Source organism: Eulemur rufifrons, chromosome 16 (assembly GCF_041146395.1).
Source record: "Eulemur rufifrons isolate Redbay chromosome 16, OSU_ERuf_1, whole genome shotgun sequence".
In the NCBI taxonomy this organism is placed as follows: Eukaryota; Metazoa; Chordata; class Mammalia; order Primates; family Lemuridae; genus Eulemur; species Eulemur rufifrons.
In genome coordinates, this window is record NC_090998.1 from 90,658,812 (window position 1) to 90,677,719 (window position 18,908).

The 18,908-nt window shown below is 46.9% G+C and overlaps 1 protein-coding gene across 3 annotated transcripts in view; it reads right to left on the reverse strand.

Annotated features, from left to right (window-relative positions):
• Positions 1-1,430: 1,430 nt before the first annotated feature.
• The window catches only part of TCF20 (transcription factor 20), a 96,523-nt gene continuing 79,045 nt past the window's right edge, over positions 1,431-18,908 (reverse strand). Inside the window, exons 4-6 of one of the 3 annotated variants that reach the window (XM_069491482.1) lie at positions 9,275-9,324; positions 8,048-8,174; positions 1,431-1,640 (exon numbers count right to left, since the gene is read on the reverse strand). In XM_069491482.1, coding sequence (XP_069347583.1) covers positions 8,091-8,174; positions 9,275-9,324 — 134 coding nt within the window. In that variant the 3' untranslated portion in view covers positions 1,431-1,640; positions 8,048-8,090. The other 2 variants (XM_069491484.1, XM_069491481.1) reach the window with 2 other exon arrangements.

Genomic DNA, 18,908 nt, shown 5'->3' on the forward strand with positions numbered 1-18,908 from the left:
AGCCCATTGACATGGCATTATTTTTTAATAACCTTTAAAATTTATGTTGATTGGAAATATGTCCTCACATCAACTTAAGTAAATCTGACTGTCCCCCTAAACTGGCTGAGGTCCCCCCACCCCATGAGTGGCAGGGTGGAGTCCTGGGTTTTGCTTCGTTTGAAGCTCTGCTGCACAAGCAGCCTGGCCTTCCAGAGGCTGGGAAGGGACAGATCAGGCTTGAGGGCAGCCTCCTCTGCAGCACCAAAGCCACCTTTTGGAAGCCAGACTGGGAGAAAGAAGAGACGCATTCAGTTTATATTACACAAAAAAAGAAACAAGGTTAAAATGAAGTTTATTATTTTTTTGATTTTTTTGTTTTTTGTTTTTTTAAATAAAACTGTTTGTGAAACAGCTATTTTATCCCCATGGCAGAGTGACCCCTGAAAGATGCACTAACCCCTTCTTAAGGCCTTAAGATTTTTTTTGTACTTTTTTCTTCTTTTATTAAAACTCAGATATTTAAAAATTATACAATTTACAAAACAAAACAAAACAACATAAAGAATCATGTAGCATGGGGCTGCCTATGTGACAGGCCTTTTCCTTTATAAAAATAAAAGCAAAAAGGAAAAAGAGTTAAGTGGGTGTTCCTGGTCAGCTTAACCCACACTGATCACACTGACAGTCCCTCCCTGTCACTGCCCACTGCTCATACTGCCTATGCCGGCAGCAGAGGCCTGGGCCGCCTCCTATCCCCGTGGGTCCCTATGGTCAGGGCACAGCTGCCTGGAATGTGCTAAGGACAGAGGGCCCCACAGGCGGCCCCTTGATTTTGCCTGCTGCTGCAAGGCCACTGTGTACACTTGGTGGGACCCTTGGGGTCCTCCCCAGCCACAGTGACCCAGGACATAGCTATGACCTCAGGCATCTGCCAATTTCACCCCCCAAAAAGATAAAAAATAAAAAAAAGATAAAATAAATAGTGTTTCTGGAAATGAAAAAAATTTATTTTTTGTGTTTAGATATCATTCCCCCACTCTTGAAAACATGAACCGTCCCCGTTTCCCTCCCCCTAAAACCTTCCCCTTTTGAAACAAATTAATGACAAAAAGATGGTTCAGGTGTGGTTTGTCTGCTCTTTCAATCCTGGGTCTAGTGTTCTCTGAATTGGCGTGTGACAGGCTAAAGATCAAAGCCACACACACCCTGTCCTTTATGAGATGAGGGTTTGTTCACTTCAATTTCACATTTAATTTTCACTGTCACTGGAAATTTGGAATTCTTTAACTAGATAATTTTAAAATAGAATCAAAAGGGATAGCGCACCTTTCATTTAAACAAAGTCTTTCCAGACTAAAAATAGATTTATATATATATATTTTTATCCCTCCCTTTTAATTCCCCCCGCCCAAACCCATCCTCCCACCCCTCCCCCCTCCCCCCACATTGTCACTATGGAGATTGTGTCCATGGAAACAGCCATTCCGACGTCTTGGGTCTTTCTTTCCTGTGGTGTCACTGGTTTGAATGTGATGTGAGAGCTTAGGAAGGAAGTGCTGGCATGGGCGGGCACGCGGGGCGGGGCAGGGTGGGGCTGCAGGTAGGACCGTTTCCAACACGAGTGTCCACCACCTTCTTTCTCATCTCCACAGTCTCACCTGGAAGACAAGGAACAGACACTGAGGCCCAGGAATTTCCACATGGTATGCTGCCAACAGCCTGTTCCGTGGTGCCCCTGGGATAGGGCTTTCAGCAGGGACCCGGAGCTCAGACCCCTCTATAAATGTGCAGCTGACGAGGGACACATCAAGACCAATGTTGGTGCCACCATGTGGCTTTGGACCTAGAACATGGTTAAAGGGAGCAATGACCTTACTTACGGTGCTGGGGCTGAACTGAGGGCTCCTCAGAGCGTGTCTGCCTTCCCAGTACACAGAAGGAATTGAGACCAGGAGAGGATTCCCTGACCTCGAGTGGGGCAGCTCACGGAGCTTCACCAGAGCATGGTGAGCAGCGCTTGGGACTCCTGCGGTTGTGGTTCAGCACTTAGTGGCAGGGCGTGGTCCTTAGAGGTGGCTGAGAGCATCCAGCCAATGTGTGGAAGGACCTTCTCAAAGTCCAGCTTCTTAGGGCAATTGCCCATCTGCCTCCAGTTGATACAGCAGTTCTTTTACACTTAGCAAAGAATACTCTTCCCATGGCCTGGGACAGGGGAGGACAGGTCTCAGTTTGTTTCCAAGGCTGGCACGGAGCTGGAAGATATTAATCCTTCTGGCTCCCGAGGAACCCGAGGCCCCCCCACCCTGGCTGCCAGGCTTCTCTTGTCTTCCAGCCCAGGTCAGGAAGGTGATTCCAACAACCCATGTAAGGGAGATGGGTTATTCTAAGGGCCTCTGTGGAATGCTCCATGGGCCACCCCATGTGCAAAAGTCTCAAAAAGTTTCCAAGGAATTCAGTTCAGAAAAATTATACTAGGAGCCAGGAGCGGCGGCAGCCTGGCCCTTCACTTGCTTCTGCCAATCACAGTGCTTGTGAGACTGTCACTGGGGCTCACCTTGCTGCTTCCTCAAAGCCCTCTTTGGTGCCCTCTACTGATAAACAAACCCCAGGAAGCCACGCACCACCAACCCATGTCTGCTTCCATAAAGCTCACTCACATGTAGGCAGTTAAGGTGGCTGGGCCTGCGGGAGTGAGGAATGTGTTTTTTTGTTTTTGTTTTTTTCCTTTTTTTGAGACAGAGTCTTGCTCTGTTGCCTGGGCTAGAGTGCCGTGGCGTCAGCCTCGGTCACAGCAACCTCAAATTCCCAGGCTCAAGCAAACAGCCTCCCAAGTAGCTGGGACTACAGGCATGTGCCACCACGCCCGGCTAATTTTTTCTATATATTTTTAGTTGTCCAGATAATTTCTTTCTATTTTTTAGTAGAGACGGGTCTCGAACTCCTGACCTTGAGGGATCCTCCCGCCTCGGCCTCCCAGAGTGCTAGGATTACAGGTGTGAGCCACCGCACCCGGCCAGGAATGTGCTATTATCAAGCACACACACACACACCCTCGCCCAGGGAGGTTCCTGACTGCTTGGCAGAGAACACCAATGAGCAGGAAGACACTCCACAGAAACAGCGCACTGTCACCACACGCATGTAAAGACAGACCCCATAGCTGAGGCTATCCTGACATATTCCCAGTATGTCCATGGCCATGGTGTGGCCTCCCTAGGTCTGAAGGTGGCTGTGGGCCCCAGATGTCACCCATCCCTCACAATCCATGTGTTCTCCTCCTTGGTGGCACAGGGATTCTCCACTGCTCACTATGGTTTTCCCGAGACTAAGGCAGCCAGGAAAGTGAAGAGAAACAGTATTAAACATCAGTTCTTGTGTCATCTCTAATGCCACCCCAGGAACCAAGGGCCCTTTCCAGGGCTGAACTAATGGGCACCTCAACAAATGACCAGAATGGCATCATCTTGCTGGGGACTTGGGCTATCTGTGTGAACCAAGGCCAGATGCCCACGGGCACCCGGCCAGGCTCTGTTCGTGGAGGGAAGGACAGATCAGGGTTTGCTCTCCCTGCCAGCAAGTAGCAGTCTTGGGCCTGCACTCCAGTCTTGCTAATTACTCAGAACAGCAGGCCCCACACCAGCCCCCCACGTCAGAATGAAGCATGCCTGGGCACTTAGGGCCAAGCCTGGCCAGTCAGTTCTGTGCTGCTGACCGTGCACCCCTCTTGGGGGTGCCACACAGCCCAGGCAGTGGCAGTCCTTCAGCACCCCAGCCTGGGCTCTGCCCTCCAGCCTTCCCAACACGGGCTTTCCCCAGGGTCCGGTGACTTGATGACTAGACTGGCCCAAACACATGGTATCCTGAATGTGACAGGACCCCAACTTCTCAAGAGTGACTTTTTAAAAACTGTTTCTTCAGTAGGAAGAATAGAAATAGCCTGTGCCAGGCTCTGTGTTAGAAGCTTTATAGGTGGTATTTCATAATAGCATTGAGACCCTGACCCCTGTGTCTAAGATGAAAAGCTAAAGCCTGGAGAGGTGACACATGTGGCCCAAAGCCACATGACTGGTTAGAGGTAGGACTGGGGCTCATGAATTGCAAAGCTCTTCTGGCTGGGCTGCAGGGACTGTGCATCCCACTGCATGTGACGTGGCTGAGAGGAGAGGGCTGTGCTCCAGGCAGGGAGCCCAGGAGCAGCTGCAGTGGAGCACACTACCTGCCACTCCTGTGCTGAAGGCAGGTAACTCTCTTTAAACAAAGGCATCTTCATGCTCAGCTGCCTGTGTATAGGGCTTCACCCCCCATGCTCCCTAGCTCACTCCCTGCTTTTGACTATACCCCTCTATACTCGTGGTGTGATCCTGGGACACTGTCCTTGTGTCCTTCCACATCAGACTCTAAGCCTGCCTTTCCCAACTGCAGCAAGAATCCATCATCTCAACACCACCTGACCTGGCCAGGATTCACCCAGAGCCCATTTCCTCATCTCTAAAATAGACACGTAATTCCCACCCGGAGAGGGAGGGTGTGGAGGGAAATCTAATTCTGAATCTGTACTGACTTAGGGCATCTGCAATCAAGGTCCAAGAGTCCTTCCTTAGACTCTTGCATTCATCCCTTAACACAGACTCACTCAGCACTACTCTTGAGTCCTGCTCTGGGCCAGGCCAGCACGGTGCAGAGACAGATGCAGTCCCTGCCCTTGAGGGGCCCACAGCCTGGTGGAGAGACAGGCAGTCATCAAGTGAACAAGCTGAACTTGGGATGCTAGGAACAGGTTGCAGAGTGGGGAGAGTGGGGCAATAAAACTTCTCGGAGAAAGTGACACTCAAGCTGAGATGTGGAGATGAAATGGAGGCTGTGACATGGAGATGGGCAGGCAAAATGCTTCTGGCATGGGGAGCTGAGTATGCAAAAGCCAGAGGGAGGAAGCCCAGCCCCTGAGGAGCTGAAGGAGAGACCAGGAGCCTGGAGACCCTTGCCTGAGACTTTCAGAGGCTTTTGGGCCAAGGTTAGGAGTCTGGACTTCATCCTAAATGCGATGAGAACCTGTGAGGTAGAAAGGAGATGGGACAGCAGGGGGGCTTGGTGGAGGCTACGCTCGTTGCTGAGAGGCAGGGCTTTGAGCAGCAGCACGGTGTTGGAAGCAAGGTGCCCTGCAGGAAACTCACGTGCCTGGCCTGGGGATTCTCCTCTGGATATGTAATCCTGGGGCTTCCCCTGGCCCAACCTGGGGGAAGAGGGACTCTAGAAGTGACACTTGTTCTTACATGGATTGGCTATGTGACATCCAGCTCTAGGGGCAGGGAGGCTACTTCTCCCTTTCCTTATCTTGCTCAGCTTTCTTCCATGGCTGTTATGGGTAAGGTGAATGGTCAGGTACCATCTCTGTGCACTCAGGACAGAGCGTCAGCCTGGATGAAGGTTACTGCTTCCTGTCCTGGATCATAGGGCCTGGAAGGGGACGCTGGGGCCTTCTGTTTATGTGACAAGGGGAGCTGGGTATAGGGTCCCGTTGTCAAAGCCCTGCCCACCAGCCACACAGAAGCCATCAAGACAACAATAATCTCAGCACAAGCAAAGAGTGGCACCCACAGGTCTGCCACACCCGTCCTCAGCAATGGGCAGGTCTAAGGACCTTTCCTCTCTGGCATTCCTGACCTGGGAGGGACAAGCGCCAGGTACTCCACACGAGGTGTAGGGGTGGCATCTTTTAACCCCCAGCCTTGGGTATTTTCTGCTAAATGAGGCAGCTGCAGGGTCCAATCTGCAGCCCTGACCCCTCCAGCTCCTGCTAGTAGCAAGGCATAGCCAGGCGTGGCAGACCCGCAGGCTGTGAGGCAGTGTGCCCAGCGTGTCTCTGTGCTGGCATGTTAGACACATTTTCTAACAGAATGCTTCCAAGGCTGGCATTGTTATTCCTCTTTTTAGAAAAGAAACTGAGGCACAGAGACATTAAGTGGCCCGACCTTGGTCACATCGCACTTTCCACACCACTCTGCCTGAGAAGGTGGGGCACCAGGAGGCAGACATACACGCATGTCCACTATCCCCTCCCTGCCTTGTCGGGGCACCCCATAATGGTGACTCTCTGTGCCCAGCATGGACACCAAGACAAGCACTCCTTTAGGGTAGGGGTGTGTTTCTGTCCCCAATCACTGGGGCTCTTGCACAATCCTATGGTGCACCCTGGACCTGAAGGACAGTGACTATCCTCAATGCAACTCTGCTGAACTGAGGAACCAGGAAAGGCCCCCGCCTGGTGGAAACAACACAAGAAGAAAACAGCTTCAGGTGGACAAGACTAGACATAGCATGTCCATCCTTTCCCGCCAAGAGGCGAGTGGTCCAACGTCAACGGACTTGAGACTATCTCCATGATGGGTCTGGCCACTTAATCACTCTATGCTTCAACCTGGGGAGAAGCGGATGCTGAGCTCACTGTTCTGCTCAAGAGCTGAGGGCCCCAACAGGTGGGAGGGCCCATGAAGAAGCAGAGAGGAACAAGACCATGAACAGAATCCCCAAGAGATTTGCCCACCAGGCCTGGGGTCCAAATTTTCCCTTTTTCTCAAACACAAGTTGGAATTCCAGAACAAAACCCAAAAGCACTGAACCACAATGGTTCTTTCCACACCAAGTCTTTCAGTTCACATTCTAGGAACACTCATCGGTCCCTACAGAACTTGACTCCAATATCTGGGCCAGGCACAGAGGCATCGCTGTGAGATAGCAGAGCCTGCCCTGGCACAGCAACACATGCAAGCCAGGGACATGAAGAAGGGCCAACAGAGACGGTACTCTGAAGGTCCACAGGGCTCCACTTGCTCATTTGGTTCCTATGACCCAAGAACACACAGGATGGCACCCAGCCACCTGTCCAGCTTTGTTTTGACCCCACTGTTGTTGCCAAACCTACTCCTTGGAAGAGGACAAGAGCAAAGCAGCACTGCAGGGCACTCCCTGGCACCCCAGCAAGGCAGCACCGGGACCCACCTAAGAAACAAGTGTCTTCTCAGAGCAGGAAAACAGCCACATTCTGAGATGAGTTAGATTTTTTCTTCAAATTACTGCTGGGTATTCCAGAGAGAGGAAACCTCCCGGTTGTAAGGAGGGGGAGGGCACAGTATACAGAGGGCAGTCGGGTGTGGTGCTGCCCGAGGGACAGGTCTGGCGCAGCCAGAGCTGTGTAGGTCAGACGCTGCAGGAGTCCCTTCCTCTGAGAGAAATGATCCCTCAAGGGACATCTCTGAGACAGCTAGTCTCCCCACCCCAACCTGTAGTGCTAGAAGCTACATTTCGGTTTTTCTTCTCTTCGCAACCTATTTCCCCTCACACCTCAGTGACTCCTTGGCAGGCAGGGAGGGCAGAGGAGCAGGTGCACAGCAGTGGAGACCTCGGCTTCTACAGACCCAAGTCCTGTAACACTGTTTTCAGAGACACCTGCTGGACAGCCCCGACCATGACCCACACACTCACAAAAGCACAGCTCAATCTCTTGAGATTTTTTAAAGATAAAATTAAATCAGATGCTAAAGTCTACTAAATCTTTGAGAAGATTTTCCTTTCGTTTGTACTTCTATGAAAAGGAATCCTTCATAGTACTATGAAAAAAAGTATTTCAAATATCAAAACCTGGAGAATTTTGTGTTTTTCGAAGGAAATCATACTATAAGCTTTACAGAAATATAGTGAATTAAAAAGAAGAGACCTCTGGCTAGAACCCTGAGACAGGGAAGAGCAGGAGCTGCTGGCAGAAGCACCCTGCCCTAGAGGGTCCGTCCTAGGAGCTGGTGACATCTGTCTTTAGGAGAGCCACTCACGAGGACCCCTTGCCAGTTCTGTCCTGAACCCGTCAGCAGTGGGCAGTTTTGAAGTCCCCACCACCTTCCCACGGACATTCTGGGAGCTAAGTCACAAATGGGAAAACACTTTATCCACCTGGTGCTGGTAATCCATGTGACTAGACGCTGGTGGTGCAGCCTGGGGTGAGCAGGAGGGCAGAGGCACCAACACCCGCTGGGAGCAGGCAGGTGACGGTGGGAGCCGGGTGGCCCTGACTCACCTGTGCTTGCTGTCCTCTCCATTCCCACGAGCACACGCCCCCCTCACCCCCGCTCCGACTGCTCTGTGCTGAGGCTGCCTTTTGCGGTCTTGTTCTGCAACGGGGGGAGAGGGCACGGAAGGGGAGGCTGCCGCCGGCAAAGCCAAGAGGAGACAAGACAGGAGGGACAGAGGAGAACATGGAATCAGGGAGGGCAGAGGGGACAGGAACAGCACATGGAAAAGGAAAGAAAAGGCAGAGTCAGTACTGACCGACAAACCAGAGACATTCAGACAAGGCTCTCTGAGGCAAAATGTGGTCATTAAAACAGGGGAGCTCCAGAAGTAACAGTTAAATTCAGTGAAAATGAAGAGAATACTCTAACATCGTATGATCCGCTCCTGAAAATAACTTTTTAAGAGAAGCATAAGTAAGGATCTTTCAGGAGTGTTTTAAGAGCAGACCTCTCTCGACCCCTTTGTAGTCCTTGCTGGTCCTACTTGGAGACTAAAGACTGAGAGCGGCCAGTGACCACCAGGTGTCAGTGTGACCTCAGCCGGAGAGTGTGGCCATGGCAGGAAACATCAGGTGGCAGCTGTCTCCATTCAGGTCCTTTCTTGGGGGCCCCTCTCTGTATCCTCCCTTCCCCACACACGTGGTATCTCAAACAGGCTGTTCACCCCTCATCTTCTGCCCTCTCCTAAAAGAGGCAACCATGAGATCACCTCTTAAAGAAACTGGGAAGCGGCGCCGAGGCAGCCCATCCCCTGCGCACCAGCAGGTCACTTGTGCTGAATCACAATCTGGAAGAAAATGTGAGTTTCCCCAAAGCCCTGGAATCAACTCTATTTCTTTTAGTCTGGGAAAATAAATGTCTTTACTTATGTATCAAGGCCTAGAACCAATCTTACCAAATGCCAACCTTGCAACTGGGGTTCTATTAAACCAAAGTGGAAATTAGTAGTTTTACCGAGTTTGATTTCTCATTTCTCTTAGAATACACACAACCCCCATCCCAAAAACTCATTTCTCCCAGCCCCCTCATACGACTCAAGGTGCTGACCCTTTGCCACAGGTTTCCCTACAGCATCATGCTTTTCCATCTTCCCACGGCCAGGAGCAGGCTGGCATCCAAGGCACAAGTGGGGACAGGCATGGATGAGGTCTTCCAATGCCTGGTTTTTAGGTCTTTCAGCCACCCTCGACCCCAGCTCTGCTGGGAACACAGGCTCTTGGGGCCCAACTCACCTTGTGCTTGGGGCACCTCACCGAGAAGTTTTCTTCATGTAGCAAACAATCTGCAAGATAGAATGGACAGTCAGACGGAGACTTCTCGACCTGACACAGCTGGACATGGGGGTGGACATACTGGCTGGAATTGACAAGGTCAGACAGGGAGGTAAGAGGTCCCCATATTGTCATTTCTAATAGGAAAACATTAGACACACCCCAAATAAACTATGATACCTTGACACAATGGAATATCACCCACTTGTATAAATACACTAATTCTATTAAAATGTTTATACATATATATGTGTGTGTAAAAGACTGAAATGTAATTTACCAAAACATAAATAAGTGGTTCTCTTTGGGTAGTTAAGATTACAAGTGATTTTAATTTTTAAAATTTTTTCTGTATTTCCATGATATCATATTATTTTAACAATCAGAGATAATCTCTAATAAATGCTTTTTTTTTTTTTTTTTTTTTTTGAGACAGAGTCTCACTCTGTTGCCCGGGCTAGAGTGAGTGCCGTGGCGTCAGCTTAGCTCACAGCAACCTCAAACTCCTGAGCTCAAGCGATCCTCCTGTCTCAGCCTCCCGAGTAGCTGGGACTACAGGCATGCGCCACCATGCCCGGCTAATTTTTTCTATATATATTTTTAGCTGTCCATATAATTTCTTTCTATTTTTAGTAGAGATGGGGTCTCGCTCTTGCTCAGGCTGGTCTCGAACTCCTGAGCTCAAACGATCCGCCCACCTCGGCCTCCCAGAGTGCTAGGATTACAGGCGTGAGCCACCGCGCCCGGCCAAATGCTATTTTTTAAATCCTTGATTATAGGCTAACTCCATCCCCCAGGCTCAAGCCAAAGCCTCACTGTAAAAACATTTTAAAATCTGGAGGCACTTCTCCTCTGTACAGAGAGAGCCCAGGTGTCTGAGATAGAAAAGAGCCCAGGCCTGAGAGCCCGCCTGTCAACTTTGCCCTACAACTCATGGAGACACAGAAACCCCAGATACAAATCACATAATCCACACTAAACGCTTTGGAGCAAAGTACAATCCCATGAGGGTGCTTTTACTCCCTAGAGGAAAAATGATTCAATTCCAACTTTTAACATGGTGACAGCATCCTCGATGACAGCTAGGACACACTGCCTTCAGGTGAGTTGAGTTCTATGGTGCAAGGGTAGTGCATGGACTGGGGCAAGGAAATCTAATTAATGAGTTCACTCTTTACACCACAGCTCCTGGGGAATGAAAGCCAGGTCACTGGTGCAAGACGTGGTGGCAGAATGTTAATAAATATTGATCACACATCCTCAGAGCTCCCAGATACCATGACAGAAGGCAGCTATGGTACTTATCCTTGTTAAATTTAAACTGAGACCCAGATTAGCAGCCTGTGTACCCACAGATTTCAAATGCAATGGTAATAAGCAAGAAAACACACAAACAAAAACTCTTCAGGTCCCAGTGTCCTAAACAAATAAAAAATGTCCTATTTGGCCAACCTTGGAGTATTGCTCCCTGTCTTTGGCTGGAGTCCTTGAGTATCTAAGAAAGCGAGCGGCAGCCTTCTCTGCTCTGAGGGCCCAAGAGCTCAGCAAGTCATTGCTAACCTCCAACTCCTCCCCCAGCAGCAGCTAGTGGCAGTAAATGAAACACGTTAATTTAAAACGTACAAGTGCACAGGTGACCAAGACTCCTGCTGCTCCAATCATAGAGTCTATGAACAGCAGGACACAGATGACTAGAACTCAAGGGAAGCACATCCTCCTTCCCTGGGCCCTGTTTTGGGCCAAAGAAAAACAACACAGCATGTGTGGGGCTCAGCTACGCTTATGCCACATGGTTTATACACATGAGATCGAGGACCATGTGAGTGGCCAACGGTGCCACTGGAAAGGCACAGATGGCTCAGTTGCCCTCATAGCCATGGAACAGTGACCACCTGTGACAGACCATTGGTAAAATACATCTAAAATTAGGAAATGTATTCCCTCTGAGTTAAAAGCAGGAAAGATGTAAAACAATTTGAGTATCAACTAAAGGCAAACTTGGAACTACTGCCAGATACTTCTGGAAATGGAAGTCTCCTAAAGGAATCTGCCAGAGACAGTGTCCACCTTTGGCAAGGCCTCCTGTGCAGGAACACTTGCAGACAAATGCTCTTGTCTGTTCTTGGATATATCCACAGACTGTCAAGAACTGCAATTCACAATCCTGGCAGGGGTCAGAACCACAGCTTGAGAGCTCAGAAACCTAGAAGGGCACAGGGGAGCCTTTTCTCCAACCGGTCCCAGCTGGGGTGAGTGAAGAGCAAGAAGTGAGGACTCTGAGCAGGCGCCTGGCCCCCACTGACATGGCCAGTCATAGTTTCTCAATTTGTTTTCTTTAAGGCCTGGGCACTGCCCTACACCATCTGAAGGGCCCAGTCAGCATTTCTGCATGGTGAGGCCAAAGTAAACAGCTCACTGTATCATCAAGCAACCTCTGAAAGACAAGGTGGCCTAGTCAATAAGAGGCCTTCCAGACACAAACGTCAACCCCCTGGAAGAGAAGGCTACTTCCAAGGGCAGGCGGACTTGCTGAGCTCCTCACAAGCTCTGTAGCATTTTGGATATATATGGATCTATAGCACCAATGTACCCTCAGCCTGAGGATAGTGAGCTTGAGGAGGGTGCAGGAGAAACAACAAGAGAAGCGCCCAGTGTCTTCTGGATTTGCCAGGCACCAGACACTGTTTCCAGGTCATCTATGATCTGACTCAGCGCTGTCATTCCTAATATTGGCACAAGGCGGGCCTGGGACACAGGAGCCTGCCAGCCCCACACTGCCTTGCCGAGGGGCAGGCTCAGGCTCCTGGGGCATAGGGAGGGGGATAGCGGGGCTCCTGGCACTGAGACTGGTTTCTGTGACGCAGACAGCCGCCCTCTGGGGAGGAGCCAGACCAACAGCATTTCATAATGACCCATACAGGACTCTGACCCCACCACGGCAAGATCAAAGCCTGCAGTAGAGAGCAGCTCTAAAATGCTGCTGTGCAAGGGCAGCTGCATAAAGTGAAATTCTCAGCTGTGTTTCTTCGTGAGAGTAAAAGAAAAATCCCCTCCAGGCAAGATTCTTTACGCACAGTGGAATTATTAATGAGCTACCAAAGCCCTTTTTTCCTTCTGCCTTAACTGTCGTGGCTCATTGTATTAAATACATTCTCTCTCTTTTTTTTAACCAGAGCTCATGTTCTTATTACTGTGTCCCCCATCTGAAGCCAAACCCTGTGCCTGTGACATAACAAGCAGCATAAACAGCTACCGTGTGTCAGAAATGCAGGCAGCATCAGGTAGGGGAAGCTGTAGGAGCCACACAGCCTTGTGAAACAGAGATTCTGTTTCCATGGAGATGTCCCAGTAATAAAACTTTTCCCTGAAACATCAACAGCTCTTTAAAGATCTGGGTGGTTGACGACAAGACAGAGATGAAAATGTTAAACTGCTTCTTACTCCACAGAGAGATTAGGGACTCTTGAAACCAAGGACTTATTTTTGTTATGAACAAAAAGAAAAGTCAATCAATGAAAACCTTTCCTAGATATAAAGATACATCATATATAGAGCAGAATTCCTGATAAGACTGTGTGGAATAAATATGGGCATCCATCCCTGCAGAGTACAGGCCTCTGGGTCATTGTGACTTGGGTCATCAAAAAGACCACAGTGCCCGAGACGTGGCCATCTTGTGAAACTGACCTGGGGCCTCCCTTTCACTAGATACTTGGCCATCAACTTCTGTTAAATAGAGATGTTACCAGCTTAACTGGGCAGGCCACCAAGACAGGCTCAAAAAGAGAAAGTGACAGGTATCATTTACTTATAAACCCTGCTTCCCGGCTAATAAAGAAGGGTTTATAAGTAATAATAAAGAAGCTAATAAAGAAGGCCCTGCTTCGCTGCTGGTGGGGTGGTCTGGGCAAGCTTCCATCAGAGGAAAGGATGTCCCAGTGTCCCATGGCCCTTTTCCAAAGAATCCCAACTACACTGCCTGAACCTGATCAAGGTGACTTTACACCTGTGCTGTTCAGCTACTAGCTATACATGGCCGAACTTTAAATTTTAAAAAATTTTCATTTCCTCAGTCCCAGTAGACAAATTTCACATGCTCGATGGTCACATCTGGCTTGTCGTTACCATACTGGAGAGTGTAGATCTAGAGCATTTCTGTCATTGCAGAAAGTTCCCTTGAGAAGCTGTACCAGGCGGCAGGCTGTGAGCGGGAGCAGACAGCAGCCTCCAAGGTAGGCCCTTGCTGCTGTGAGCCTGTCACTGACAAGGCTGGTGCCCCAGTGTGCACACGGAGTGTGCCTGGGTGGAATGGGGTACCTGCCTGCCTACTCACCCTTATGTTTCTTAGCAGAGCCTCAGTGGGGAAGACTACTTCTTCCCCAACTGGGAGAGCCAGTATCCAGTATTTCCCATGTAAAACTAACAAACCATCAAAAACTTAATACTTAAAAATCCTCATTTAGAGCCAGGCCGGTAGTACCAGCTCCTTGGGAGGCAGAGGTGGGAGGATTGCTTGAGCCCAGAAATTCAAGTTCAGCCTAGGCAACATAGTGAGATCCTGTCTCTTTAAAAAAAAAGAAAAACAAACAAAAACCCCAAAAAACCTCTCGTTTAAAACCACGAAGCTTCAACTAGAAAAAGAAAATAAAACATTCAGATGCAACTAGGGGCAGTATAATGAAAATGAGAAGAGGCAACTGGTTGGCTCTTGAGAGAAAAGGATTTTACAGTTGTACTATAGAATATGCCAGACCATGACCTTAGGTAAATTACAGATTAGACTCAATATGGCAACATTTAGACAAAGGAAGAGAATGGAAGGGACAGACTAAAACCCAAATTCCCTGAACTGACATTTCAAGGCTCTCTACGTCTCACTCCCTGCTCATCCCTCTGGTCAGTGCCCTGGCCACCTAGCTGCTCTCCAGTGCTTGTGTGTGTGTGTGTGTGTGTGTGTGTGTGTGCGCGCGCTCACACACACACACACACACTTATGAGAATCCAACTTTGGCGTAAGCATTATCCTCTGTACCTCTCTTGTTCTTTTTAGCTGTTCTTTCCATAGAAACTTGGAGAGAAAAGAAGAGGGAAGGGGGAAGGAAGGGCAAAGAGAAGGCTGGGAAATGAATGGGGTTGCGCTTACGCAAAAGTTGGGGAGCTGAAGCAACTCCTGCACTGGAAGGAAGGCCGGGAAGGGTGGACCTGAGATCACCTCCATGCCCATGGGAGTGCCTGTTCCCCTCATCTGGTCAGCCATGCCTTGCCCCCTTCCCAGCCAAATCCAAATCAAAGCCCACCTCCTAGAGACAGCAAGGCTGCATCTGTGGACAGCTCTGTTCCTTTCCTCAGAACCCGGGCAGCACACTGATAACAAGCATCATGCTACTTGCTGCATTCTCATTTCTCCATTCTCTTTTCCTTCCAGCCTGACTGCAGGCATTATGGGGGCTGGCTGGGTTAAGGTCTTAGACATATCTAATGCTCAAAACGTAACTAGAGGACATTATGTTAAGTGAAATAAGCCAGGAAAGGAAAGTTAAAGACTGCATGTTCTCGTATGTGGAAGCTAAAAAAAAAAAAAAAGCTGATCTCATAGAAGTACAAAGTAAAACAGAGGATACTAGTGGCTGGGAAGGGTATGGGAAGGGAGAGTTAGGGAGGGATTTCTTTTTTTTTTTTTTTTTTTTGAGACAGAGTCTCACTCTGTTGCCCGGGCTAGAGTGACGTGGCATTTGCCTAGCTCACAGCAACCTCAAACTCTTGGGCTCAAGCAATCCTACTGCCTCAGCCTCCCGAGTAGCTGGGACTACAGGCATGCGCCACCATGCCTGGCTAATTTTTTTTATATATATATATATATATATATATATATGTATATTTTTTAGCTGTCCAAATCATTTCTTTCTATTTTTAGTAGAGATAGGGTCTCGCTCTTGCTCAGGCTGGTCTTGAACGCCTGACCTCGAGCGATCCTCCCGCCTTGGCCTCCCAGAGTGCTAGGATTACAGGCGTGAGCCACTGCGCCTGGCCAGATTTCTTAAAGAATACAAAATTACAGCTAGATAGGAGGCCTAAGTTCTATACCACTGTAGGATAACTATAGTTAATGACAAATTATGTAGTTTCAAATAGCTACAAGGAAGAAATTGAATGTTCCCAACACAAAGAAAGAATAAGTGAGAAGATGTATAGCTAATTACTCTGATCTGATCACTATATATATGGGTACCAAAACATCACTATGTACCCCATGAATACGCACAATTATTTGTCACTTAAAAAAATTAAAGAAAGAATAAACCAAACAAACTGAAATTAACACCCTCCCCCTAAAACAACTGGGAAAAACATCCACTGAAGAGACTGAGGGTGATTTTCCCAAGCTGTTGAAGCTCTGAGTCAGAACTCAAGTCTCCTGAATCACTCACTGGATGGAACTTCTTGGACAGGTTTCCCTTCTCTCAGGTTATCACACAGCAAAACATTGCCCATACCACCTCAACAGACAAAATGCAGCACCTCCTGTAATACTGTGATTAAGAAATACATATCTAGCACATTAATTGAACATGAGGAGGGATTCTTGGGAACCTCGATTGGTAGCTGGTCATTCAGAAGCACAGGTCACCACCTGGGCCTTGAGATTGGCATCTGAAGTGGGAAGCAGTCTTGTGGGGTTGAGTCCTTAATCTGTGGGGTCTGCACTAACTCTGGTTAGTATCAGAATTGAGTTAAACTGTAGGACACCTAATCGGTGTTCCTGGAGAAGTGTTTGGTGTATGTGGGGAAAACTCCTACACATCTGTGTCACAGAAGTGTGGAGTACTGTGTTGAGTGGTGTGAGAATAGAAAAAATAGTATGGTTTTTTTCTAACTCATACACAACCCTCCATGATAAAAACACTAAACAAACTAGGACCAGAAGGGAACTCCCTCAGCTGTATCAAGAACATCTATGAAATACCCATAGCTAATATTTAATGGATCAGGAACAAGACAAGGATGTCAGCTCTGGACACTTCTATCTAATATTTTGCTGGAGGTTCTAGCCAGGGCTATCAGGCAAGAAAAAGAAAAAAAGGCATCAGATTGGGCTGGGCATGGTGGCTCACACCTGTAATCCTAGGACTCTGGGAGGCCAAGGCGGGAGGATCGCTTGAGGTCAGGAGTTCGAGACTAGCCTGAGCAAGAGTGAGACCCCCGTCTCTACTAAAAATAGAAAGAAATTAGCTGGACGACTAAAAATATATAGAAAAAATTAGCCAGGCATGGTGGTGCATGTCTGTAGTCCCAGCTACTCGGGAGGCTGAGGCAGAAGGATTGCTTGAGCCTAGGAGTTTGAGGTTGCTGTGAGCTAGGCTGACACCATGGCACTCTAGCCCTGGCAACAGAGCGAGACTCTGTCTCAAAAAAAAGGGGATCAGATTGGAAACTGTGTATCTATTTGTAGATGACATGATCTTATATATAAAAATACGCTGTAAAACTATCAGAACCAATCAACAAGTTGCAGGATACATGATCAACATACAAAAATCAATTTTGTTTCTATATGCTCATGATGAACTATCCAAAAATTAAAACAAATTCCACTTAGCACTAAATATTAAAAATACTCAGGAATAAGTTTAACAAAAAAAAGGCAAAACTTACATCTGAAAACTACAAAACATTGTTAAAAGAAATTAAAGACCTAAATGCAAAGTCATCCCATGGAAGACATAATATTATTAAGATGACAATACCCCCTAAATTGATCTACAGACTCAATGCAATCTATCAAAATGTCAACAGCCTGTTTTTTTTTTCTTCCAGAAATGGATAAACTGATCCTAAAATTCATATGGGTATAGCAAGGGGCCCAGAATAGTCAAAACCATTTTGAAAAAAAGGAATAAAATTGGAAAACTTACACTTTCCAATTTCAAAACCTACTACAAAGCTACAGTAAACAAGACAGTGCAGTAGTGGAGAGTCCAGAAATAAGTCCATACAACCATGGTCGACTGATTTCTGACAAAGGTGCCAAGATTATCAATGAGGATAGAATGGTCATTTCTATAAATGGTGGTAGGACAACTGGATATCCAGATGCAAAAGAATGAATTTGGACTCCTACTTAACACCATGTACAAAAATTAATTTAAACTGGATGAAAGACCTAAAGGTAAGAGCTAAAATTATAAAAAACATAGGTGTAAATCTTTGTGACTTTGGATTAGGCAATGATTTCTTTGATATGACACCAAAAGCATAAACAATAAAAGAAAAAATAGATAAACTGGACCTTATAAAAATTAAACTTTTTTATTTCAAAGTATGCTATCAGGAAAGTAAAAAGACAACTCACAGAATGGAAGAAAAAAATATTTGCAAGCCATATATCCAGAATTACAAAGAATTCTTAAAACTCAACAATAAAAAGACAACTCAATATAACAATGGGCAAAGGATTTGAATAGCCATTTCTCCCAGGAAGATACACAAATGGCCAATAAACACATAAAAAGATGCTCAACATCATTAGCCATCAGGGAAATACAAATCAAAACCACAATGATATACCATTTTACACTCACTGGAATGACTATAATTAAAAAAAAAAAAAAAAAGACATAACAAGTGTCAGTGAGGATGTGGAGAAACTGGAATCCTCATACACTGCTTGTGGGAATGTAAAATGGTGCATGCAACTTTGGAAAACAGTCTGGCAGTTCCTCAAAAGGTTAAACAGAGTTACCACATAATCAGCAATTCTACTTCTAGGTACATACTCAAGAGAACTGGAAACGTAGCCACACAATGACTTGTATATAAATGTTATACATTACTCATAAAAGTCAAAAAGTCAAAACAACCCAAATGTCCATCAACCAATAAACAGACAGACAAAATATGGTATATTCTTTACAAAAAGATATTGTTTGGCAATAAATACGAAGTACTGATACATGCCACAATATGGATGGACCCTAAAAACATTACTTGAAGTGAAGGAAACTAGTCACAAAAGGCCACATGTTGTATGACTCCATTTATGTGAAATGTACAGAATAGTCAAATCCATAGAGACAGAAAGCAGATTAGTGGCTGCCAGGGGCTGGAGGGAAAGGAAGGAAGGTGACTGACTGCTAATGGGTAGGAGTTTTTTAATGAAGTGATGAAAATGTTCTAAAATCTATTGTGGTGATAGTTGCATAACTCTGTGACTATAGTAAAAACCACTGAATTGTACATTTAACACATTAACTGCCATGTCAGTTGTATTCAACTCATGCTAATTTTGAGCCTGGGGCCTCATGAAGCATACGTAACTCACACATTTCTTCACCTTGAGAGCCTCCAGAACTATTTGTCAAGTCGCATATAACTCACACACAGAAAACAATAAAAAGTAACAAATTTTTCATTAAATTAGAAAGGATCATTTTGTTTTCAAAGTTTTTATTATATTTCATAATAAAACATTGTGGCCCCAAGGAAAAAAATTCTTTTTCTCGTGTGGCAGTCAATGCGTTAATTAGGTGAATCATATGTAAATTAGATGAAACTGTTATCAAAATGCAGAAAGGATAATACAAACAGAACAGGGTCA